The sequence below is a fragment of the Lepisosteus platostomus genome, chromosome 7 (assembly GCF_059453375.1).
Source record: "Lepisosteus platostomus isolate fLepPlt1 chromosome 7, fLepPlt1.hap1, whole genome shotgun sequence".
In the NCBI taxonomy this organism is placed as follows: domain Eukaryota; kingdom Metazoa; phylum Chordata; class Actinopteri; order Semionotiformes; family Lepisosteidae; genus Lepisosteus; species Lepisosteus platostomus.
The window spans coordinates 34,379,180-34,404,332 of NC_142617.1; the positions used below are offsets into that span (position 1 = coordinate 34,379,180).

General features: G+C 41.7%; 1 protein-coding gene across 4 annotated transcripts in view; it reads left to right on the forward strand.

The window, feature by feature from the left end:
• Nucleotides 1-961: 961 nt before the first annotated feature.
• ppm1j (protein phosphatase, Mg2+/Mn2+ dependent, 1J) overlaps nt 962-25,153 on the forward strand; it is a 33,633-nt gene continuing 9,441 nt past the window's right edge. Inside the window, exons 1-7 of one of the 4 annotated variants that reach the window (XM_088639969.1) lie at nt 962-1,345; nt 16,648-16,771; nt 18,599-18,919; nt 19,879-19,991; nt 21,664-21,748; nt 23,540-23,658; nt 24,669-24,732. In XM_088639969.1, the coding sequence (XP_088496095.1) occupies nt 1,098-1,345; nt 16,648-16,771; nt 18,599-18,919; nt 19,879-19,991; nt 21,664-21,748; nt 23,540-23,658; nt 24,669-24,732 (1,074 nt within the window). In that variant the 5' untranslated portion in view covers nt 962-1,097. The remainder of the gene's footprint in view (nt 1,346-16,647; nt 16,772-18,598; nt 18,920-19,878; nt 19,992-21,663; nt 21,749-23,539; nt 23,659-24,668; nt 24,733-25,153) is intronic. The other 3 variants (XM_088639971.1, XM_088639970.1, XM_088639972.1) reach the window with 3 other exon arrangements.

Consider the following 25,153-nt stretch of genomic DNA (forward strand, 5'->3'; position numbering starts at 1 on the left):
TGTTGTATGTTTCTGGCGCATGCCGGTAGCTCATTTTTTCGTATCCCCCCTCACTATTTCACTCATTAAAAATAAATCAGAATTCTAAGTGCATCCTGTTTCAACAAAAACAAAACGTACTTCCTGTCATTAATGTTAAATAAAATTCTCTTCCGAATAAGTTTTAATTTATAATTTACAAGCGTTTAAATTTCCCTTCGATTTTTCTTTACCGAAAAGCCTGAAAAACACTTAAGCTTAATGCTCTGAAAAGCATTAAAATACAACAAATGCTATTGACTCCTATAGTCTGAAAACCGAATCCCACTCTTATTACACTAGAAAGATTAAATTGACCAGACTGTATTACAGCAGTATTACACATGCACGTTTAAGTTCAGCGTCATTTTCACTATTCTTGCTGCAATCGACGTGAACTAACAAAACTTCAGTCAGAAAAGATACCTGTCAAAGTCTTTCCAAGTGAAGTAAAGGTTTATCAGCTGAAAGGGAAAGGAAAACCCAACAATGAAACAAGGTACTGTACTTTATCCAAAGTGAACAGCCGCGATCAAGGGCAAAGCAGTTTCATGGGACCGCACACGTATTTACAGAGCCCCTGCCGCAGTTCAGAGCGCGAATCTGCCACCCAGACTGGTACAGGGCTCCAGGTAGTACAGGTGTTAGGGGAGCGACGTTTACACGCCCTTTCACGGAATACCTAGGTGAAGCGGACATACTGGAGTTGGCATTTTGCGGGCTATCTCACCCACCCGAGCTAAGCAGAAAACGTGCCTTTTTTTATAAATCGGTTTAATTTCTACAACCCTAGACCTTAATCCCTCATGGTTGAAACCAAAATTAAAAGCAATTAAAAGACAACAGTGGACAGCTTGGCAGCGCTGTTCATTTATTTATTGTGATATGCTGACGTTAAACAGCCCTCTACTGACATTGAGCACCGTGCTTTAAAAAAAGAGGAAAGCCCTTGCTTGTCAAACGTCACATGGGGCCGGGAGCACTTTGCTTCCTGCATTGCTCTCCTGCTCGGGCGGATTATTCATTGTTTACTCCTGTATACATGTAGCCTCTGTGTTCGCTCGTTTTCTACCGGCGCAATGATCAGCAAAGTTAAAAACGCGATGTCTACCCTGGTCGGGGGTATTATGCCGCACGGCCACCAACACGGGTCTGCAAGCATTCAGCACAGCGGCTCGGAAGGGCTACCCGTCCGCTTTCCGTATTCAAGACCCGACTTTTTGGATCTGCCTGTCGATCAGCTACAATACGCCAATGATCACGGGTCCAGACCTATCCTCACCCCACAACGGGACTGCAGACTGCCCTGGAGGACGGGATACGCTGAGTGAGTGATGGTCTGTGTGTCTTTCTCGATAAAGAGGAGAAATGAAAGGCTTGGACGCCCTAGTGGTTAAATCTGTTTGCTTTGTTGTTTAAAATAACATATCTTTAATTACAGCTCCCTAGACGGACTTTGCACACGCAAAGGGTTCGTTTTGAAATTGACATTCCCTGGAAGATTATGCTAAACGTCGGAGCCGGCGTTAGAAGCGCTATGGCCCTGTGCTCTTTAATTCTGATAAAGACCAGCAACGCCTGTGTCATCTACCCACTGTCGTCTCGGCATCTGAGCTGAAATCCGTCTACATCTAAGAGCTTCGGTGCCGGTGACGTCATTTCTCAAAAGTTTCAAATCTGGTTATATTTTAGATGCGCAGAGCACTTCGGCTGATAAAGCATCCACACATTTGAAGGTTAATAACGTCTGTTTTCAAAGTGAAATATAAAACCGACTGAAACACCCTGCTCTGCAGGTCTTAAAAAGTTGAAACGAGCACAGAATGCTCTTGTATAAAGCATTTTGCAGTACATTTTTATTTTAATTTTTATGATATATTGCTCATGTGCATTTTTTGCAGTTGTTTCCACGAAAGCGTATTTTTACTAACGGAAAATAACTTTTGCTGGAAACAGGAATAAGGTTTAGTAATGGAATCATTCTGTACAGGTTGATTCTTGTAGCCTAGGGGTACTGTGAATTTTGACGTATAGCAAAAGTGGCATTTCTGTATTTGGTTTAACAGTTCCTACAGTAGGCCATGACAAATTATTTCCTGCTTACTCATATATAGGCATTTATTCTCTGCCGGCTATCGGTCTGAAAACAATAAATGGCTTAGACAGAACTCGTCAATGTGCCGAGAGAAAATGTTACACATCATTCTAGAGCTACTGTACATATGTTCGAAGGCAATTTTGTGGTGTATTTGGGATATATCATAAAGGGATTCAAATAGCTGTGAATTCAAAGAGACAGGATTGCTTTCCTGAATGAATGAGTCTGCAGCAACACCATATAAGAAATGTGTGTCCTATCTGGATGACTGTTACTTTTTACAATTTCAATGGCATCGTTTTGGCCCTTTCCTCACTAGAAGCCTGCATATTGAGGTGGTTGAAAAGAAGACTCAGTACATTTTGTTTTGTGCAGGCACAGTATGTACTGAAACACAAAACAAGCACAGCACATCACTCAGCACTGGGATGGATGTAATCAAATATTTTAAATGTTAATATTGAAATTGAAATCACGGAACATGTGGATGTCAGAAATAAACATTGCAAAGTTAATATGATCATTAGCACAAGACTGGCAGTGTTGATGCACAGTCCCAAACAGCCCCTGGACAGATGGCTGTGGGATGTGGACCCGATGCATTTTTAAAGGAAACATTTCAGCTCAGTGATTTGAATAATAAATCATAAGAACTTTGACAACAAGAGGAGGGCATTCTTGTTGCCATTTAGTTTGTTTGGGTTTAGTAGATCATTGATCCAAGTGAAACTTTTAAGTTTGTGTGGTGGTTGAACCCTCGGCATCTCTTCTACATATTATTTTTAAGTCACATTTGCACCTCATTCTTCCTAATATCTCTGTCACATTATCCAGGATGACCAATCAGAAAACAAGGAAACATATATTAAAGTAAACCTATCTACTAACAAGCTTTATACAGTAATACAATAACAATAGAACTTTAACTGCATAACTGAATAAAACAACAGTAACAGAGGGCATACGCTTACACAGGGATCCTGTATGTTGATTTATGGAAAGCAGTCAGGTATGGGTTTCAACAACATGGCTGGGTAGCTGGTTCCATACACCCACAACCATTTGTATGAAACAGTGCCTCCAGTTCTCAGTTTTAAAAGAACTTCCCCTGAGTTTCCACTTGTGTCTTCTGGTTCATGTTTCACTGTTGATTCAGACAATCAAGAAACATATCTACCTACTGTTGTTGTGCCCAATGAGCTATTAACCACTAAAACACAGACTGCTGAAACCGCACTGTGCATGTATACACTTTACTGTGTATAATGGAAAGACAGATGATGGAGAGATATCTTTTCTGGTTTTGATTCTATAAAGTCTGTCATTCTTGAGAGATAGCAGTATCTCAGCCCACAGCTTTTTCTTAGTATTTTATTTGTTAATCTATGATTAAAAAAATAAAATGCTTCCATATCGGATGCGCTTGAGCTTTGTAAACAGCAACCATATCATAAAAGGGTTGCAGTTTATATAGCTGAGATTACATTTTCTCTTGAGAAATGAGTCATTTTATTTTCATTCTGTTCTCAGGATTTCAGCACTAAAAAGCTATGCAATTCTGAACAAATCATCATCGCTTAAAACGTGGAAATGAAACATCTATAAAAAGCTGTTACATTGACATGATAAGTGCACTTTATACTGTAAATATTTGCAAAGCTACCAGCCCAAAGTAGGCTGCAGACAAATCACACTTACTTCATTTCCTTGTTGTATCAAAGGGCCCTGTTTATGATTATAAGCAGAAATAGCTCAGCAGAAGATTTCTGATGGCAGATAAAAGGAAATAAAACATATCTGTTTACCAGAGGATAACTTAGTGACACAGTAGTTAGCACTGCAGTTTCTACCCATTGTTTTTAGACTCAGTGAACTGCAAACATTTTCTGATATGTGAACTCTCAAAATATAAATGACAATCAACCCACACCCTTTAGCTCATACCATTATGCTGGTTTTAATTAGAGGTGTGTGTGTTTTTGTGGTTTGCTTTTTAACATTAAAAAAGCCGTAAAAGTCTGAGGCAGCCCACTCCCACTGATGTGCACGATAATCTGCTCAATTAAACTGTCTTACTGAAATACCCTCCTAATTATATGGTAGAAATATGGTTATTTAATCAATTGATGTGTCTAAAGACAATGTCAGAGAACAGAAAATAATGGATATACCAGCTACATCAAAAAGAGTTCTAAGAATGAATGCACACAGCAATATGTATGTGGTGTGCTGCTGATGAACAGATAGGGTTTTGCACAAAAAGAAAAGCCTCCAGTTGCTTTGCAAAGTCCTAAAAGTCAGAGTTTGTGATCTGGCAGTGGTGGCTTTCTCTGCCTCTGTTCCCCTGGAAAACGCAGACATGGTGAACTGGTGAAAAGACATGCTGAAATGGAAGAGGGGAGGGATTCCGTCAGCCCTAGAGATGAAATGTCCCCCCAAGACTGCTTCTCTGCACAAGCACAACAGTGCAACAGCTGATATGGCATCACATTTCAATAGCACAGTCTTCCATGACCCATTTAGGGGTTGTAAAGATCAAATTGTTTTGCACATTTTATTTGCTAACAAAGATATAGTAATAATAATAATAATAAAAAACAGGATTTTATGTAGCACCTTTAAAAGCATATTCTCAACTGTTGTGAGAAACTCCATTCTGTTGATTGGTCCGCAGCTGCCCATAATATTCTAAAATGCTTTTAAACCTTTTTAAGAGTGTAATGACAATACAATGTCATTTGAGTTTTGTCAGCAAATCCTGTCCATTTGAGTGGCAACACCCATATATTTGCTCCAACAAGTAATCTGTTTTCCACTACAGGGTCATGGGAGACACCATAGCCTAACCTAGCAAGCAATGGGTGCAAGGCACACACAAACAAACACACTCATACCAGGACCATGTTCCCAGAAGCCAATTAACATACCAGGTGAGAGGAAACTAAAATACCTGGAAGAAACCCACTGACACATAGGGGCAACATACAAACTCCACACAGATAGCACCCCAGGTCAGGAATTGTATCCAGAGTCCCAGTGCTGTGACGCAGCATTGCTAAACATTGCAACACCATGCTGTCCATCACACAAGTAATATCTGAGCCATAATCTTTCCAGCTATAAAATAATTGTCACCATATTAAACCTTTTGAACAGCATAAAACAATGTTTTAAGCCTTACTTGTAAAATGCAATCACCAAAGAGCATCACGATTGTTATTTTCAAGGCTAAGAAGCTGAAAGATATTTGTTGCCAATCTTCCTGAGAGAAGTGTTTGGGTTTGATTACTATGGACAGATTATAACAGCTCAGCATCAATCCATGAAAGCAGGCCAGATGTTAGCTGTAAGAGCCAATTCTCTTGTACAAGCAAGGGGGAGCTCAGAGCAGGGACTAGGGCTCTGGACTTGTACCTGGAATGTTTTGAATTTGAGTCCCTACTGTAGCTATTGCTTTTGTACCTTTGACCTATGACCTCTGCACTTTTGAGTTTGGAGACGCACTCCAGTGAACGCTTCCAGATGTCATGCAGGTTGTGTTGAACGCCCCTGGGTCGCCCTTTGTAGCGACAACACCAGAGAAACTGGAACCTGTGACAGCAGGGGACATTGGGGACTTGCGGAATTGTAGAACATTTACATCTTGGCCAAAAAATAGAGATACTCCTCCAGTATGGCAGGTTGCCCAGAATGACTCACTACAGTGTACCGAGACCCTTTAATAAGAATAAATAAATAGCTACAGCATCTAATAAAGTTAATAACTGCTGACACTGGCTAGATTCTCCTTCCACCACACGTACTGTACGTCTCAGTGTGCCTGTGGGGAGGGGCTGATGGGATTTCATCAGTCCCTTTAATATCGGTAATAGAACCTCTTCTTTTCAAAACAAGGAAATGTAACTGTGAACGATGCAAGACTACACTCGGCAACTGACTTTCCTTCTCCTCTATTCTGTGGCTTCATGGTTAAACAAAGGTTTTTGATTTCTGAATCTCTCTGCCGTCGTAGGGTTAATTATGTGAGCATCTTGCGTAACTCTTTGGAAAGGAGCAACTATTGGAAATTGTTCCACTGGTTTGGTGGAACAGTTCTTGGGCCAGACAGCCACCAGTCATTTGCAAAGTTGTTTATATTTTTATCTTCAGATCCTGATAGGATTGTAACAAATTTGCCATCTTTTGCTATCTTCTTCCTAGTTTTCAAAATGCCCTAAATGTTTTGCACTAATAATCCACACATTGATCTTTACTGCTTTGTCATGCAGTTTCTGGCCAAAAATAAAGCAAAAATACCACTAAAAGAGTTCTAAAAGAGTTCAGAGAAAATGGGACAATTTTTGTTTTTCTCCAGTAAAGATAACTGTGGTGCATCTACAGCGAAACCAGTAAACTACAAGTCATATCAACTAGACTAAAAATATATTGCAGGAAGTACTCTAAGTACTTCAATAAATGTTTTGTCGTATACTAAAAATGTGTACATTAGTATTTGCTGTATTGGAAACTGGAACTTCATTTTAAACTGTGGTTTTAGTTGGAAATATCATGGTGGTGAAACTGTAAGTTCATGCAGAAATATTGGGGTGAGCAGCTGAGGTGTTTTCGTCTTCTGTGAGACCACAGTCCTGTTTGGTGCTCAAGGGGAAATTCTGCTGAAGAGTTTCAGTGAGATACAGAAGCCTGAGGTCACTCAGTGAAACTGGCTTTGCACATTCATGAAGTTGGCCCGAGAGGACAAAGCGCAGAAAGAAATCGATAGCTGGAGCTGTGTGCAGGCTATGCAATGCTGACAAGAGCTGAAGACACCCCTACGCAGGACGTAAGCTGAAAACTCATTAACATCTGCTGAATCATGTCCAGTGGTTTCGATGTGAATTGCCTTAGGACTTGTACGGAAGGGGAGCAGAGACACCTGGATGTTTTTAGCTGGTCCAATAGGTGCTTTTTCAAAATGACATGTAGGCTGCGGAGGCCCAGCTAATAACAAACATGCCTGTTTACAATTTATCTAGCCTCTGCCTCTCGTGGCTAGGTGATGGTGTAATGACAGATTTTTACTGATATGGTAGATGCAGATAGAGGTGGTACAGTAGAGCAGTGCTGTCTCGCAGGGCTGGCCCCCTGGGTTCAATTCCAGACTTGCGGCCCTATCTGTGTGGAGTTTGTATGTTCTCCCTGCGTTTGTGTGGGTTTCCTCCAGGTGCTCTGGTTTCTTCCCACAGTCCAAAGACATACTGGTTGGTTAATTGGCTTCTGGGAAAATTGACCCCAGTGTGAGTGTGTCTCTGTGTGCCCTGTGATGGACTGGCATCCTACCCAGGGTTTATCCTTGCGCCCTTTAATAATAATAATAATGTTTCTTTATTAGCCCTATACAATTTCTTGCATTAGGAATGTGTCTTTTCGCATACCCCAGCTTTTCTCCAGGGAGACACAGACACAGAGACAGGGAGAGGAGCTTGGGGTCAGAGCGCAGGGTCTGCCATTGTACGGCACCCCTGGAGCAGTTGGGGTTAAGGGCCTTGCTCAGGGGCCCAACGGAGTAGGATTCCTCTGCCAGCCGCGGGATTTGAACCGGCAACCTTCCGGTCACAGGCGCAGATCCTTAGCCACAGAGTTTAGTTCCTGGTATAGGCTCCAGCTCCCCTGTGACACTATGTTTTATAAAGCAGTTAGATAAAAAAAATAGATAAATGGATTAGATGCACATTTTTCAGTGAAGCAAAGCTAATTTATCTTCAGTCTTCCCACATTCAGTCATTTCAATGCCAGTTTATTTTTCTTGAAAAGCCCTTAATTAAGCAAAGAATCTGATTAATCATTTGGTTTCCCTGCAGGGAGGTTAAATCAGTGAATGTACCCAGTCCGAAGGATAAACTACTTAATATGTCACCTACGCCAGCATTTGGAACTCTTTCAGTTATTTTTGCAACTAGCAATGCTGCACAATGGAATTAGGAAGTAAAAATACAAACTGAAAATCTGGCTTGAAACTTTCCTTGGTCTTTGAAAGTAGTTTAAGGGCAATGACACCTGTTTGCAGTCCTCAGAAGCAGAGGACGCGGCCTGTCTCCCATGTGGGACATGGGTGTGAGTGCCGCACACAGTTTGTTCTTCCTCTTTCCCTTCCCCTTTTCACTCAAGAAAGCAGATCTGCAGAGCAAAGGGACGTTCTCATTCCTGCTTTAACTGATTCACTACAGGGAAGCTTGTCAGTGGACACAGAGCAGCTCTTTCGAATTTAACTCAGAGAACCTGGCTTCAGTTCAAGGCTTTGTCACTCAGTGCTTGTGTCTGGCTTGATCGTTTATTTTTTTAAAAAGGTCCTTTTTTCTCCAGTCTGGCCTGCATTATTCAGCAGTATTCATCACATTTGACACTTAGCACACATTTGCATCCAAAGTGACTTAAAAAAGGGCAGGAGGTGAGGTATGTATCCATTCCTGCTGCAGAGCCACTGATAACAAGTCAGCAGTTTTGTGTCTCCTGCAGTGATGTGAAAAGGGCAGTACACCTTCTTAAGATCTGCCTTGTCCTCACCAAGTCCTGACAGTAGGTTACCTGCAGATCATGATTCAGTAATGTGTGGAGCCCCCTTTAGCAGCAATAATTAAATGTTTCCTGTAAGAGGTTATCAGTCTCTCACATCACCTGAGAATTCTGGCCCACCCCTCCTTACAAAGCTGCTTCAGCTCCGTGATGTTTGAGGTCATCCGTGTATGCACAGCTTCCTTCAGGTCCCTCTCAATGGACTTTGACCTGGCCACTCCAAGATCCTGTGCTACGCACGGACTGCAGCAAAGACTGTTTCTTCTCTATCGCACACTGGATTACTGTGGCGAACAGCTGGTTTACACACAACAGAACGTATGAGGTGAAAGAACCGCAGAAGTGTAGGCCTAGAAGTCTGACAAACAAAAGGTAAAATAGCAGAAATATAAAAGATAGAGTTATGCATATATCACTTCTGTTGTTGAAGATACACGAATTACACCTGGTGGTGCCGGGAAAGAAACAGATGTGTGAGTATTTTTTCCCCATTTGAATTGCTCAGTAGACATGTTCTATGGAACTCCTGGTGCAGTTCATTACATACAGATCTGATAAAAAGAGGCTGCCAGGATAAAGGAACTGTTGGCAAACACAGGCTGGATTACTCCCCAAGCCTTGGCGAGACAGGGGCTTTATGGTAAAGCGATTGCTTACAAGGTGCTCTCATTCCAGCTCTTGCAGTTATTCACTGCAAGGTACCCCAAGAAAACTGCAGACCCTACTCGAGTCTCAGTCTTCAAACAGTGATGTGAAAGAAAAGTACGCCCCCTTATGATTCTATGGTTTTATTATACATGTTCCTTCCCCACCTAATTTCCTGGCATTCAGGATTAAAATGTCATTATTAGATTTTTTTTTATTTGCTGCAATTTCTTGGCTGGATACCATATATTTCTGTAAAAGACAAACTATGTTAACATCAAAAGTGAAGGGTCTTATCTAAATTCTTCATAACTATGTTTTAAATGCAAATATCGCTTCATTGGTAGTCATCCGGCAGTGTGTATGAAAATGTTTTGTTTCAGGATCTCTAAATGGACTGCTATAACCAAACAGTATTTGAAAGTGTTATTAGATGACCTTTATTCTCCTAGCTACTATTATAATGGGTGAGGATTACTGGCGCACTGTTGCACTGACATGATGCTGTGAACTAGGTCAGAGCTGACTTCTCCTTTAAGGCAAAGAGAAGCCCAGCTTTAACTGTAGGGACATGCAGGAAGAGCTAGCCTCTCAGTCTGTATTGTCAGCAAAGCAAAAACAAAATGACAGGGTTATGTAATGCATGGTCTTGTGAAAAAACCACACTGTAAAGCTTTTAGAATTATTTCGCATTAACTCTGCTGCATAAACAATTAACCATAAATTTTGCACCACAAAAAAAATAAATTCTCACCCCAATATAAAGGATTCCTGGACATGTAAGACAAGAGGAAAGGTAGTTTTACTCTAGACCAGGAAACTTGGTGGGCTCAGTGGTATATTTTCATATTGAGGAATTTCATTCATCCATCCATTTTCTAACCACTTCTTCCAAATGCAAGCAACAGCTGCTAGGCAAGATACTCCTTGGACAGGACACCAGTCCATCATAGGGCACACACAAACACAACCCTCACACAAGCGTTAATTTTCCCAGAATGCAATTTACCTACCAGTATGGCATGGCAATTACCTTTTGACTGTGGGAGGACACCCACACAAAGACAGGTTGAACATAAAACTCTACACAGAGCTCCCCAGGAATTGAACCCAGGGCTCCAGTGCTGCAAGAAGTGCTACAAAATGGTTTGCTCCACATGATCGATTATGTCTCTTCCTCTGGCCACTGCCTCCCTGTCTCACATGGATATTAATTACTGTTAGAATACGGCTGGAGTCAGTCACAAAGCCTTCCAGCTAGTTTCATTTCGTCTTCCAGCACAGAGGTCCATGTAGCACTGCTGAGAAATCACGCCTGCGATTTGTTTTCTCTGATTTTTATATAAATTCATGCCCCGATGTACCAAGACCCATTTTCTCATTTCTCCATCTTCCCTTCCAGCACCAAGTGACACAGTGCTGCCTCAAGATGTGTTACATACTGTCCTTTCTTTTCTTATTGTCCCAGATGGGACATTTACACAATATATGATACATTTAACACAGCATGAAGCCATTAACAAATGAGAAGCACACATGCGTAAGATGAGAAAAAAACACAGTCAGCAGTTTAAGTAATCTTCTCAATTTAGAAAAAGAAAATAAATATAGAAAGTGGTGATCGATGTGTGAGAAAGATAGATAATATATATGCATGAAGAACAAATACAGTAAAATATTCTATCAGTTGTCCAAATTAAGAAAGGTACTGTAAGATGTGGGAATAAGGGGTAATTAAGTTTTAACACTCTTAAATCTGGATGTGTAAATCGAAGCCCAGATAAAAGGAGCTCAGGTTCACTGTGCAAGGGGTGGACATGACAGTCAATGATTATATTGGCCTTCCACACTGTTTTTTTGTGTAGATGTCTGCCAGCTGTGGGGTTTGTGCACCAATACTTTTGCTGGCTACCTGCTCTGTCCTGCTCAGTCTGTTATTATTGCATGTATTCAGGCAGTGCTGTGTTACATGGTGGATAATTTAAAACTGAGAACAGGAAGCATGTCTCTACGCAAAGGTTTGTGGGGGTGTGGAACAAGCCGCCTTCAGAAAACAGCTGGATGAGATTTGTGGATCAATTAGCTACTAACTCCCAAATGGACCAAATGGGCCTACTGTTTAGAATTTTTCTGTTGTTCTCCTGTTTCTGTTTCTTCCTTTCTATAGTTCTTGTGCTTTGTGCAAGCCTCTTACCTCTCTAGGAAAAACCAATGCTGGTAAACAAACAGACAACATCCTTGGGAGGATTATAAAATTAAAGAGCTTGTGAAAACATGGGACAGTACAGCATTCAAAAGCAGTCTTCAGAAAGGAAAAAAATGAACAATGTTTTTCAACACGGTTTCAATGTATTTCAATATATTGCACCATTTCTGTGATCTGTAGGCTTATGTGGCTTTGCTGCTGTCACACCAGCATGTTTTTATTTTTACTCTACAGTGTCCAATATCTACACAGCACAGTAACATGTTGTGTGGAAAAGTGTATATTGTCACGTTTAGAGAAATAATTTCACCCCCAGAATCAGAATGTTAAAATGTGCACAAAACTGCAGAATCTTAAATCTGCCACAGCTGATACAGCACAGGTATTTAAAAGTCCTTGTGAGCATTTCTAAAGGCCATTCATTCCAAAAAGTATGCAGTATACAGCTGAATGCTAGAGAATGCCAGTGAGGTAAATTTTTTGCTGTTCCTGCCTTTTCAATGCCAGCATCGACAATTAATAAGGCCTTCTGAGAGCCTTAAATACAAAGAGGGCATTGCATCACCTTAGACAGTAGAGAACTCTGTGGGCGATATTTCTGTATTCATTTCCATTCATAGGAATGGATCACATGACTGGATTCTCTGGAGAAATATTCCGCTGTAGGGTGCTGAAAGTGAGAAGCCTTCTGAGGCATGTTAGGATTTAGGCAATGGTGCTGGAAGGATAGCTTCAGAAAAATGCTTTCTCCAAAAAACATCCACAAAATGCTCATCAACACACGGATTGCCTTAGGTGTCTAGACAAAACCCACTCCTCCACTACTCCTTTTCCTTGCCAAATCTGGTAAAGGGATCATCTAGGGGAAAGTAGATGCACTTTTTGCCTCTCAGCCTCTGCTGTACCTCCTCTTTAGCACAGTAAGCCTCTGTGCAGCCTGGCTCTGTTGGTGAGCTTGTTTTTCTTTTTGTTCCAGTGGCTAAGACCTGTAGTGGATTTGCAGGTTTCCGTGTTCTCCACGTGTTTTATCTAGCCATTTCTTGAAGGCTTTGGGAGTTTGGGACATGACTACTTGGCTGGGAAGCCTGTTCTAGACCTCCACCTCTCTTGGTGTAAAGACGAATTTCTGTCTCTCACATCCTAAATTACCCTTTTAGCTTCTGATTGTGACCCCATATTCCTGTTTCACTAGTGAAATATCATGGAGGTTAACCCTTTCTGTAGGTCTTAGGACTTTTGTTAATTTTCTTTCAGTCATTTTTTAGTTTTTTAAGACCAGTGGTTCTTAATCAGCCTGCACCCTTTAAATTGTCAAAATATGTTCTTGTACCCCTTATCCAAAATCTTTGAAGAAGGTCAGTTCTTTAAATCTAAGATATATCATAATTGTAGAATGAAACGGATAGAACTTCACAGTAAAAGTAAGAAATGTCCACTTTTTTAAGTTTACTTTAAAATATATAGGTTTGATGAAACAAGCTGTACTTGTGTTTCTGCTGATTTACATTCTAAAACAATCTGGCTTGTCTCACACCCCCAGAAAGGGCATCTCGCACCCCCAGGTTTGTGTACCCCAAGTTAAGACCCACTCGTCTAGACTGAAGAGATTTAGCTCTGTTCATATAAGACCATCCCCAGACTGGGATTTTTTTTCACTGCTCTTCTTTCAACTATTTCTAAGAACATCATGGCCTTTCTTCTGTTTGTGGTGGCCCAAATTAAACGCCCTGAAAGCCAATCCAAATCTAAAATAACCTGGTATTACAAAAATAAACAAAGCACTACAGTTGAGGAGTGCTGATGATACAATGGCGCTGTGACGACTGTTTCAGTGTGTTGAGTCAGCGTGGCTGCGGTAGTCTGGAAAAACAAAGCGTTTTTCACATTTTTAAGGGAATAACTGGTTTCTATGAGGTCTCTGTACAGCTAATTTCATGTGAGAACATGATGATTCAAAATGCTGCTCTGATAAGCAAGTGGTTTTGTCAAGCATATATTTTTGACAATATTCCAATGTGCAGTGTGGCTTATGTATTTGGGAGACAGTAGTGTTTAAAGGCAGGTCGGAAGGCATATGTCAGGAACAATTAGTGTAGGTGGTTGTTAAGCTATTTTAGTGGTAGCTCACAGGCCTCTCTTGATAAGTGAGCTTGCTCGGGGCTCACAGCTTACAAAATACTCTGTGGCAGGAAATCTGAGGCCTCGAAAAACAGGAAGGGCTGTTTGTTTGCGACCATTTAGGAGAGCTGCTAAGCTTGTGCAATTGAAAGTCAATGGCTGTCACCTCAGCACAATCAAAGTGTCAATTGCAACCCCTGTACTGTACATCTGAACCGTTGAAGTCGATGTAACATTTAATGTTTCTCCAGTATACTGTATACAGTATACTGTCAAAATCAGGATATACTTTGGATTCGGTTCTATTGCACTCAGAAATAGAAGTGGTGAATTCAACCAAAGGAAAAGCAACTCCCATGACACACACAAAAATTAAATAGAAAAAGAGTGGATGAAATCATTAAAATGATCAGTTTGTGGTTGTGTCCGACATGCTTTGCGTATGTCCACTTAGGAATTATTAGAGCTTCGCTACACATAGACGGTAGCAGATAAAATATCAACTCAGAGAGCTCACCTTGAGAAGTCAGGTTTTTTAACAGAACAGATTAAATGTCTTGGGGATGTGTCTACTTACTGCCTTCCTGTATTTTTTTTACTGGCGTTTTGCTCCAATATAGCCTTTAAACATCAGAATGTCAAAGCCCAGCTGTAGGAGATTAATTGGTTATGAGGCTACTCCCGTGAGTTTCAGACCCGTACTGACAGCAGAGCTGTCTCCAGGACGACCTGCCCTCACTGCGACTGTCAGCCTGGTGCTGAAGACAAGGAACAGAGTACCATCTTGAGCCTGGAGAAGAGGAAGCAGGGAACGCGCCCCAGCACCAGCACGAGTGGGAATCCCCTCATGACGGATTCCTGTTTGGTGGAACATTACTTTCTGTCACGCGGCGTGGAACAGGACCAAATGTGGGCCTTCTGGGAAACGAGAGTGTCGTAACTGCAAACCAGCTTCACTCAGTTTTGACAGTTTACTGCAATAAAAGTGCCTTTTTGCAGTTTTCCCAGGCCTTTGTCATGATTCAGCTGCATTTATTTCACTTTGCCTTTGTTTCTTAAGATTTGCACTGTACTTCCTCACATGTTTCCTTACTATGCTGTACTGTGTTTTAATATTTCTGGATGAAGTGGTGCAATATTAAAGCAGAACAAGCACACATGTAAAGTACTATTTCACGAACACATCAAACACATTTCAGAATCGACCCAGCCATTTAATTCTTTCCTATGTCATGGGTTGGTTTCCGGAACTGTCTTTAGATCCTGCATCACTTTTGCAACATGGGTCACAGCATTGAAGGACCTTTTAATATGAAGATGCCTTTGTATGGCAGTGAAGTGTGCACTGTTGTTTTTGAACGTTTTGAAAGCCTGCTCCGTCCTCAAGAATGTCCAATTTTCCTGCACATTGGTGGTGGTGGAGAGGAGTCCCCTTTATCTGTAGAGTGCTTTGAGTGGAGTGTCCAGGAAAGCGCTATATATGCAATTGCCCACAATCCATTGGGTCAAATGCCCTATGTGACCTTTAAAAACTGTGGCTGTAGTGAGTCTCGGAGTCAGCTGCAAGCGTGCTCTAACACCAGGTAGCTTGGCCTTGTGAGTCTGGCTCAGAGGCTTGAATTAAAGGCTGATGTTAGTACCGTGTGTGCGGTCGACAAACTGGCCAGCTCCTCTTCTTGTTGGGGTGCTCATTTTAATACGGAAGGGCTCTGTACTTTCAGTTTTCCTGGTTTTACTGAAGTGTGACTTAATGTTTTAGAAAATTGATTCACCTGCCAAACATAGTTACATACATGCTACCATGATTACCCTGTACCCCTAGAAGGCTTCACACCAAGCCTCACAGCTACATAACTGATTCCTGTTACGCCAATTTTGCAGATGACTTATTTATATTCTTCCATGTCATTAGCACTAATGCATCCCCATGCTGTTTGGTGGAAGCTCTTGCTTTTATCTGATTAGATGGCCTTTCATAATCCAGATTTGGGGAGCAGCGGCTTTTTCCTGCTTGGACTAAATTGAGCTTAATGGCTGCAGGGCTGTGTCGCTGTTAACAACATGAAGTATCGATATTGATTAAAAAATCTCTTCATCCTGACGACAGTACTCGACGTAATAATGATTAAACTATATTATTTTTTCTTGCTAAAAAATTCAGAAATAATTTGTCATGTACAGTAGCTTCCTACAAGATGTGTTTGAGAAAGATACTTCTAAGAAGTGATATGTTAGTGAAAAATTACTTATGTAAGGGATTTCATTTTAGAATTGACAAGACGTTGAGGGTACATAATTTTAAAAATCACCACTTACAGTGATATATGTAGTGTATGTATAGATGCTATGTGAAGTTGTACATTATCACTTAAGAACAACTTCTTCTTAGTTAAAAATAATCTCTAACACAAGAAAGTGTAATAGATCATATTTTGAAAAAATATCTTTCCCCAAAAGTGTTTGAGTCATATTGTGTTTATTGAAGATGTGAAGGAGTCTATCCTCAGGCCTACCCACAATGCCTTGCACAAGGCACGAGTATATCCCTAACAGTAATGAAAGTGGTTTATTTTTTACTCCATTGCTTATTTATTGAAGCACAGCTAGGTCTGTTCACACTGTTTGCCTCATTTCCATAGCTAGGCACCTCTCATTGGCATGCAATTTCCTATAATAAGCTGATGCTAAACACAAATGGCTGGAAAAATCTAATTTTATCTGAAAAGTTTAAGCCAAAGGTTATCAAATGATTGTCACCACAAAGATTTAATTAAGAACTAAAAATGTCACTCAGCCCATTTGTCTTGTTTGGAAGTTGGTAGCTAACTGATATGAGGATCTCATACAGCAGTTTCTTCAAAGACATCAGGGTGTCAGCGTCAACAGCATGGCTGGGTAGCTTGTTCCATACTCCCACAACTCTTTGTGAAAAACTGGTAGGGTTGTGGAGAATGCCTTCAGGACTGTGCTGATCTAACTGGCCTTACTCTTTTTTTGTGTGTTTTTGCAGAGTGGTCAATGCTGGGAAGAGCCTTTTGAATGAGGACCAGGCCTGTTGTGAAGTGCTGTTTCTGAGGAGGAGCAATGTCAAGCAGCCAAGTTCCTCTTCAGTGGAGGAGGAGGCTCAGCAGGTGGTGAGAGGGGCTGGGGGATATGGGCTTCATCTCAGAACCTCAGAATCCTGACGCACTCTGCGGATGAAGGACCTCTATAGTTTTCCCAAACTAGACATTAATATTATCATAATAATACAGTGGACATTTCTGAACCTCAAATTTTGAAATTGACAAGCAAATTGTACGCTTGATAAGTTTCCATTCATTTATCTTACATTTCCTTTTCATCTTCCATTAACTAATGCATCACACCTGACACACAGATTCTCGTTGGTCGTCGGTTATTGTGAAGGAACAAGTAATAGGTTTATTCCATGCTGAAATAAAGAAGAAAGAGAACACAACGTTTCGGCCGTGGAGCCTTCTTCAGGTGTCTGTTGTTGTGGTTCATTCAGTTATTGGAACAGTTGATGGGTATAACTTATTGTATTAAATGGAATCTGTGCAAATGAATGTGATACACATCATTAATATAAAACAAACATTACATTCTGTCATGGAAAACTGAAAAAATAAGCCAGTATCCATTGTTAGTAAGCCTTTCATTCCTAATGGAAGTGCATTTTTGGCATGAATTTCCCATGTTTACACCATACTGTACCTGTGCTTTTGTAGTTCTATGGTTTCTAACAGGCCTTATTCAGGCCTGTTCTTTACCACACTCTGACCAAGATCCCACTGTGCTTTACTTTATTCTGTGCTCTCTTTATCATGTGTCATGTGAAGGATAGCAGGGCTCCCAAGGAAAATTATCATTTTTCTGCATTTCTAGAGCTTTTTACTGCGGCAGATACCATATGTTGCCAAGTCCCATTTATTGGGCATCGTTTTCACTCGAGAACGTGTTCTCCGCATGACGTGTAGTAATGGCTGTAGTCTCCTGGTTGTCCTTCAAGCTTGTGCTCGTGGTGAAGGCTGTGTTTACTCACAGCACTGCTCTGATTCTGTATTTTGGCTTCCACATTAGGCTGTGCTGGCACAGCGCAAGGGAAAACGATGCAGCTTTGATGCTCTAATCGGAACTGTGGCAGAAGGCAAACATCTCCATCTCCCTCTCATCATGCACACGCCCACCATACCCCCCTCCGAGATCAATTTACATGCATCATCCTTTACTGCCTAATTCCTCTGAGTCTGGAAAAAGAGGTTTTAAGGTTTTTTTTAACCTTAAAGGTACATGTTCCATAATTCTAAAATATTCACGTCTTTGTTTCCTGGTGCTTTTAAAATATATATGACACTGGAGACACCTTGCCAAAGACAATCACACCCACATCTTCCCTGTATGCTCTCCTTGTTTTGTAATCAAAGATAAGATGATTGCACTTTCTCATTCAGCCCCTCTTTTTTTATGAAGTGCCTTCTGAATAGCAGGCAGTCTCTGCCTCAAAGCGCCCTCTTGTGGTAAATAACGTAGTTGCACAGGATGTGAAATCTCGACAATACCAGAGTTGGAATTCAGCTTGTTCGTACTTTAATAGACATCAAACTGAGGAGATTCACAGTATTTACAGTTTTAATGTTTTAAGATTTTAATTTTTAAAATGACTACATTGAAAATTTAATATTTAAAGTTTGTAATGTTTTAATTCAACTGATGTAATAAAATCACCCTAGTAGTGTGCTTTACAACACCCACAAAAAAGAGAGGAGACATTCAAAATGTCTTGATAATTTGGTGGCTTGTAGTTGAGAGAATCTCATTCTGTCATTTTTGACCCTAGAAGAGGTTCATCATTAAACATTCCCTGGCCAGAAAATTGCTAGATTTTGTTTCTGTTGGCAGCCCATGTCAGCCGAGCACATTTCTGACCATTGCGGTTGCTGCCCTGCTTGTGTTTTAAGCAGGGCATTCCACTGCATTTCTGGGCGCTGTATGATGGGCACGCCGGCTCCGGAGCTGCCATTATGTCTTCCAAGTTCCTTCACCACGTGATCAAGGACCAGCTGACGGACATCCTTCACCTCTTGGAGAACCCCGACACAGCGCCCCCTATCTGCCTGGGAAAGAACGGCAGCCCCCTACAACCAGAGCTGAAGACCGTGGCGTCGCAAGGGGAGGACCCCGAGACCCCCAGTGACCCCACCACCCGCTTCCACCTGGAGAAGGCGGTTAGCCTGGAGAGTCTGATCATGGGGACGATCGAAACCGCCTTCAAACAGATGGTAACGACATCACCACAGAAAAAGGCAGAGGGCATTTTGCAGCAAATTTAAGCCATGGGGTTCATTGTTAAAATGTGTAGTCGAATGTACTGTAGCAAAGTGGGGGTAGAGTCTCATGGCACAATCTTAGCAAAGATTTAATTGTGGCAAAGAATAATTCAGACTGTAAACCTCACTGCAAAAGCAGTGTGAAAGCCCATTACAAGTATAAGAGCAGTAGAAAGCTGTGCAGATTTGCTGTAAGAGAAGAGAAGGAGGCTTCCAAAGGAAGCTGACATGAACTGGCAAAATATGGTTTTGAGAGATGACACACTTCAATACTGGTGGCGTAGGGGCTGTGTGCTCCATTCTTCCTGGAAATCCAGACAAGAAATAAGTGCAGCACATAAACGTGGTCAGACGATAAATACGGTACAGATTTAATGTGCCTGTTAGTCAAATCCGCAAAGGAATTGAAAAGTGAATTTGGAAGAGATCTCATGAATTTTTTTTCCCACCCAGAGGGACTTTAAAGTTTGGAAAAGCAGGCTCGCCCCAGTGTCTGGAGTGCAGTGGTTTGATTATTCAACACCTCAGTACACAGACTTGCCATCTGAAATTTAGCAGGGCTGGTTATGGATTGAGGCGACACCCAGTCCGCACTGTGTTTTGTTTTAACCATAATTTCCCTGTGTTTTACTATGATTGGGTTTTCACGCTGAGGAGTCACTAACCTTTTACCAAGGATCTACTGTATATCACAGAATATCCTTCAGCACGATTTAGACGAGCAAACTGAACCTTAAGTGAGAATATCATCAACAGTGCTGAGTGTGTAAAAATGGAGCGACTCAGGCATTTGGTGCACAATTCATTTGAATGTGGACAGATGAGAACAAGACCTCTCTCCAGCTGTGCTGGGACCTGGGATATAAAGTTCTGGCCATCCAATCACTTCCGGGCTTCTCTTCCCTGTGCAGGATGAGCAAATCGAAAAGGAAAAAGCGTCGTTCAGCATCTCAGGGGGCTGCTGTGCACTTGTCGTAATCTACTTAATGGGGAAGCTCTACGTCGCCAATGCAGGAGACAGCAGGTATGGAAGACTGCACACGCAAACACAGTCCCTTTCGAAATTCTGTCACCCAGTGATTGCAGTTTGTCTTAGCTGTCAACTTCTCTCTTTAGAAATGTGATAAATCATTTTTGGGAATGTAGAATTCGAGGAGCGAAGACAAGGTACTCCTCTTGGACCCTGCTTTGCCTGTCAGTGGCCTTTGTGAAGTAAAGCAGTCATAGTACAGGACTTCACTGCTCCATTACTGACCAGTACAGCATTACTGGACATCACGGCATACTGGTCATTACTCTCCATTACTCCATTACTTGATATTACTCTCCATTACTCCATTACTGGACATTACTTTCCATTACTAGTCATTTATGAACATTACTCCATTACTGGACATACAGTAACTGTAAATCACGCCATGACTGGACATTAATCCAGTAGAGGTGTTAGCCCAGTGGCCAAATTTCCCCCTGGCCTTTGCCAGTCATGGCCTCCCAATAATCCCCATCTTAGCTGATACTGTATGTGGTGATCTTACTGGCACACATTGGCTGCCATTGCATTATCCGGGTGAGTGCTTCACATTGAAGGTGAATCCCCATTACCTGTGAAGCACTTTGAGTGGAGTGTCCAGAAAAGCTTATTATTGTTATTTTTATTATTATTATTATTATTATTATTATTATTATTATTATTATTATTATTATTGGTCACACACTGGACATAGCTCCACTACAGGCCCCATAATGATGACTGCAGTCTTATTTTCTGTGCATTCTCTGATGAGAATATCAAGAGTGCTACTATATACAGAAATTTAGAGTCAAGCTGTATCCATTTCTCAATTTGAAAGGTATTTGAAAAAAATAGGTGCACTCATCCATGGTTTGTGTTACGGATTGGCTCTGCGATCCATCTCGGGTGTTGCGTTAAACCCTATGCGAAGTCGTAAGAGCTGGAGGAACCAGGAGATGTAGTTCGGGGAAAACAAATATAACATCAAAATAACAGTGACAGTTCGTGAACTGGTGAACAGGGGAACAAAGAGAGGCATCCAAATCCAAACTGGTCCAAAAGAGGGTCAGGGCACAGTCCATGAGTTGGATACCGTGAGATCCATCCTGAGACGACACAAGGTTAAAATCCCCGGGAAGGGGAAAACAGGAACATACATATTCAAGGATAATGAGGCGAAGTCCTCCAGGCCCTGGGCTCAGAAGTCAGGCGATGTCGGGGATGAGGCCTATGCCCTCAGGCATCCAGCAGCCTGGTAGTAGGCGGGCCTCACGACATCCATACCCTAATGCTGAGTCCTGAGCACTGGAGGTGCTGGGATAAAATAGAGGGAGGCAAAACAAGGCACATCTGGAGAACATACCAGCAATCACAGACAACAAATGACGGGAGAAGTGGAGCACCCTCTTGGGGAGGGAGGCTGACCGAGGCAGTTTGGGCATATTTACTGTATATAGTTTTAAATAGTTCTCTGGAAACACAGGACTCTGCTATCATCTCATTCCATATATTGTCTAATAACTGTCCAATTATTTAAGGTGTCAGCGTGGCTGAAAGAGCACCCATTCCAGTTTTGCCACTCCGCAATTAACATTGATTGGCGGTGTTGCCCGTTTTGTTAACTTCTCACACAAAACAAGCCTGCCTGTTCCTCATGCTGTCCCTCTGTCTGTCCCCCCAGAGCCATAATAATCTACAACGATGAGGTCATCCCCATGTCCAGCGAGTTCACCCCTGAGACCGAACGACAGCGGCTGCAGTATCTTGTAAGACTTGCTTAAGGGTCGTGCGGACACACTCCCGAAGAAACTTTCAATGACTTCCATACTGTATATGAGCTCAGCAGTGGACTGAAGGCTCTACATTCCACGCTGGTTTGAATATATAAGATGCAAAGGGACACGCCTCCACAGGACTTTCAGTTTAAGGACTTGGAGTGAAAGCCTCATTGTGGTACAGATTTCACTTTCAAGCTGGAGATTGAAGTTTGTTGGCAGGAGGGTTCGTTTCAGAAAAAAAAAATGGCCGCCTATGAAAATCAGGGAGACAGAGACAGTGTCAGAAACTCTGAAAAATGTTTATATTACGCGTCTTGCAAAAATAGAGTTAGAAATATGAAAAAGCCCATGAGAGCAGAAAGTCTCACTTCTATTTCAACGTAGCGTTGTACATTAGCAGTGACCTGCAGTTTCCTGGCCAGGTGAATTCCACCTCTCTCTGACTCTTCAGTCAGCTTCATTCACAGCAGGCCTGTGCCCAGGGGATGCCTGCAGGAAAGAGCTTCTCTCCCTGGCTGCAGTGCTGTAGGACAGCCTGCAGCTGAGCTCCCTGCAGTGGTGGGCAGTGACACGTGTCTTGCAACAGACGTAAGAGAACATCCTAAAAATAAATTCTAGGGATTTGATGGGTGAAAGTTCAGCTGCTCTTAAAGGTGCATATTATATGCTGGATTACTTACGATTTTTGATTATTCTGTATAGCTCTGCTGGTAGTTCTATGTGATAGTATTATGTGTTGAATCGGTAAGGTGCTTCATTAATAACATGAAATAGTAACTAATCTGGCCTTAGCAAGTGGTAGTCAATCAGTATATATAGTATTGTAATATAAAATAGTAAATAAAATGCTTTTTAGCCACTGAAGGAAAACACCTGTAGACCCACAATACACAAGGGCTGGAAACCAGTCAGTAGGGACTTTCACAAGATTTACAGTATCTGGATTTATAATTAATTATAATTGGACCAATAATTATAGCAATAATATAATAATTGCAAAATGTCTAGCAGCTGATTCCAGGTTTCCAAGATGCTAGGCTGGCACTGCTGTGAAAACATGCCACAAGATTTCCCCAAATTTTTCAAATCATTTTTTTTAAAAAGCAGACAAGCTAGGACCATCCTGCGCCAGTGTCCTTCCAGATTTGACATTGACACGGCTCAGTGGAGACCCGGGCAATGCTCACAGCAGACAAGATGAGGGTAACAAACAGCCCCGAGGCTTGATTACGACACTCGAGCACTGCTTAAAACAGGGAAGAACACAAGTCTTCAAAGCAGCCCATCACAGGTGTAGGAATCAAAGTATTTCAATAAACATCTCATACTTTAAGACGTAGTGGAATAGAAAGAAATACTAACCATTTTTCTGGGAAAAAATTAAAAGGGATACAAATTTTCTGTGGCGGGCTTTTCATTTCCGTTTCTAATTTTTTTTCCTGGAACATCCTTAAATAAAAAGGAAATGAAAATCAGCATTAAATAAGCTGATTTCAGACTGCCGCCTCAACGTTTATAAGACAGTTAGGTGTTACCATGGCTCCTGTTAAGTGTACTGAGTCATTTCTGTTGTCCTCGTGGTCATACAGTGTTTGTGGGAACATCCTGCCCTGTTTCATTCTTTCTGCAGCTTGTGTGCCTTGCAGGCACTGTATGGCAATGTAATTTGTAGAAATCCATTGCTCTTTCCACAGTCTCCTTTTCAACACTCTAAAACAACTCTCCAACCTGTGTTTTTTTTTAACCAGCAATAAGCATTTTCTTTCTCTCTTCCTTTAGGGTTTCCTGAAACCAGAGCTCCTGGGGAATGAATTCACCCATGTTGAATTCCCTCGCAGGATGCAGCACAAGGAACTAGGAAAGAAGATGCTTTTCAGGGACCACTCTATGACTGGCTGGTAATCCTCCCCATTCCCATGCAGAAATCCCCAGATGGGTCTGGGAAGTGTGATCCAAACTTCCCCATACAGCAGAGTATAAACAGTACCACTGTCTAAACAAGCTAAAAAGACCAGGCTTATGATGGTGACTTAAACTGAATTACAGTGGCATGAGCAGAGCAAAGTGTTGTAAAGCGGAGTGAAATCACATTATATACTATGGGAAGTACTGAGCACGTCTACAAACTTTTAAAAGGGAAAGCATAAGATTTTCTGAAGAAACTGTGAAGCGGGTGTTTACCATCCTGACCTCTTGGAGGTTGGGATCCTGGAGATCAGAATTCCTGATCATTTCCCACTCTATACTAACCCAATTTGGAATTGCAGGTTGTGTAGTAGCTCCCGTGCCCAGTGGGAGACAAGGACATGGATGCATCCTCCTCCAATCCTGCTAGCTGTCAGTGCCAGTCGTCTATTGACACACTGAGAGGCCACCAGTGCCAGACAGGAGAGAGAGGGCAGAGTTCCCCACTGAGGCAGACATGCACGTGTGTTTATAAATGGAACAAGTCTTGGAATAAGCTAAATGGCATTCCACATACCCCTCCCCATTCTTGTGAAAAACAGAATGGTGGTAAAAGCTAAATCAGAACTGATAAGGGATAAACATTTCATTCAATAAGAGCAATGAACACTTGCCAGAGTTTACCTGCACAGGTTGGTGAATGGCTGAGATCAATACAGAATTGAGAGAAGGTTTACAAACGAGGGTGAAGCAGTGTAGCCATTATGCTTTTTTGATTAACGTCTAATTCATCCCAAGCTTCGAGTTGCTTCATAAAGGGTCCCAGAAGGTCAAGGGTTCTGTTAGAATCACTTTCAATTTAGGACTTGCACAAAGCTCTGATCAACTGAAACACTGGTTCTGTTGGGAACTTCTGCTTTATTTAAATGTCTTCGCCTGCAGACGCCAAATGGCAGTCCTCTCCTCCAAAGCCCCTTTTTTTCTTATTCCTTCGTCGTTTCAGGGCTTACAAGACGATCCAGGAGGAAGACCTGAAGTTCCCACTGATATATGGAGAAGGCAAAAAAGTAATTTGATTTTATAAAGTTTAATGGGTTAGTAACACCTTGATTTACACTCCCTTGCAAGCACCAAATAGATGCAACTTGACCTCCCTTTGGCCAGAGAGATTTGCAGTCCCTGATCTGCAGTGAATGATGCTTTGGTTCTGCCTTCCTGATTAGATATCTGGAGCTGTGTCTCTTGAGTGTGGCTGCCGTGGCAACATGAGGCCACCACTTTGATTTGCTACGGCCACAGCGACATATTGTGGAATTCCTAGCATGGGTCTCCTAATCAGAGATTTTTTTAATCTCCTTTATAGTGTATGTAACTATTGTTAGTACAATGGATGCCAAAGAGGCACTCACCTCCACCAGTAACAGTTTTAAGAACTTGTTTTGCATGGCTTAAACAGAAATGTTTGGCATGTCATGCCCACCCAGTGAA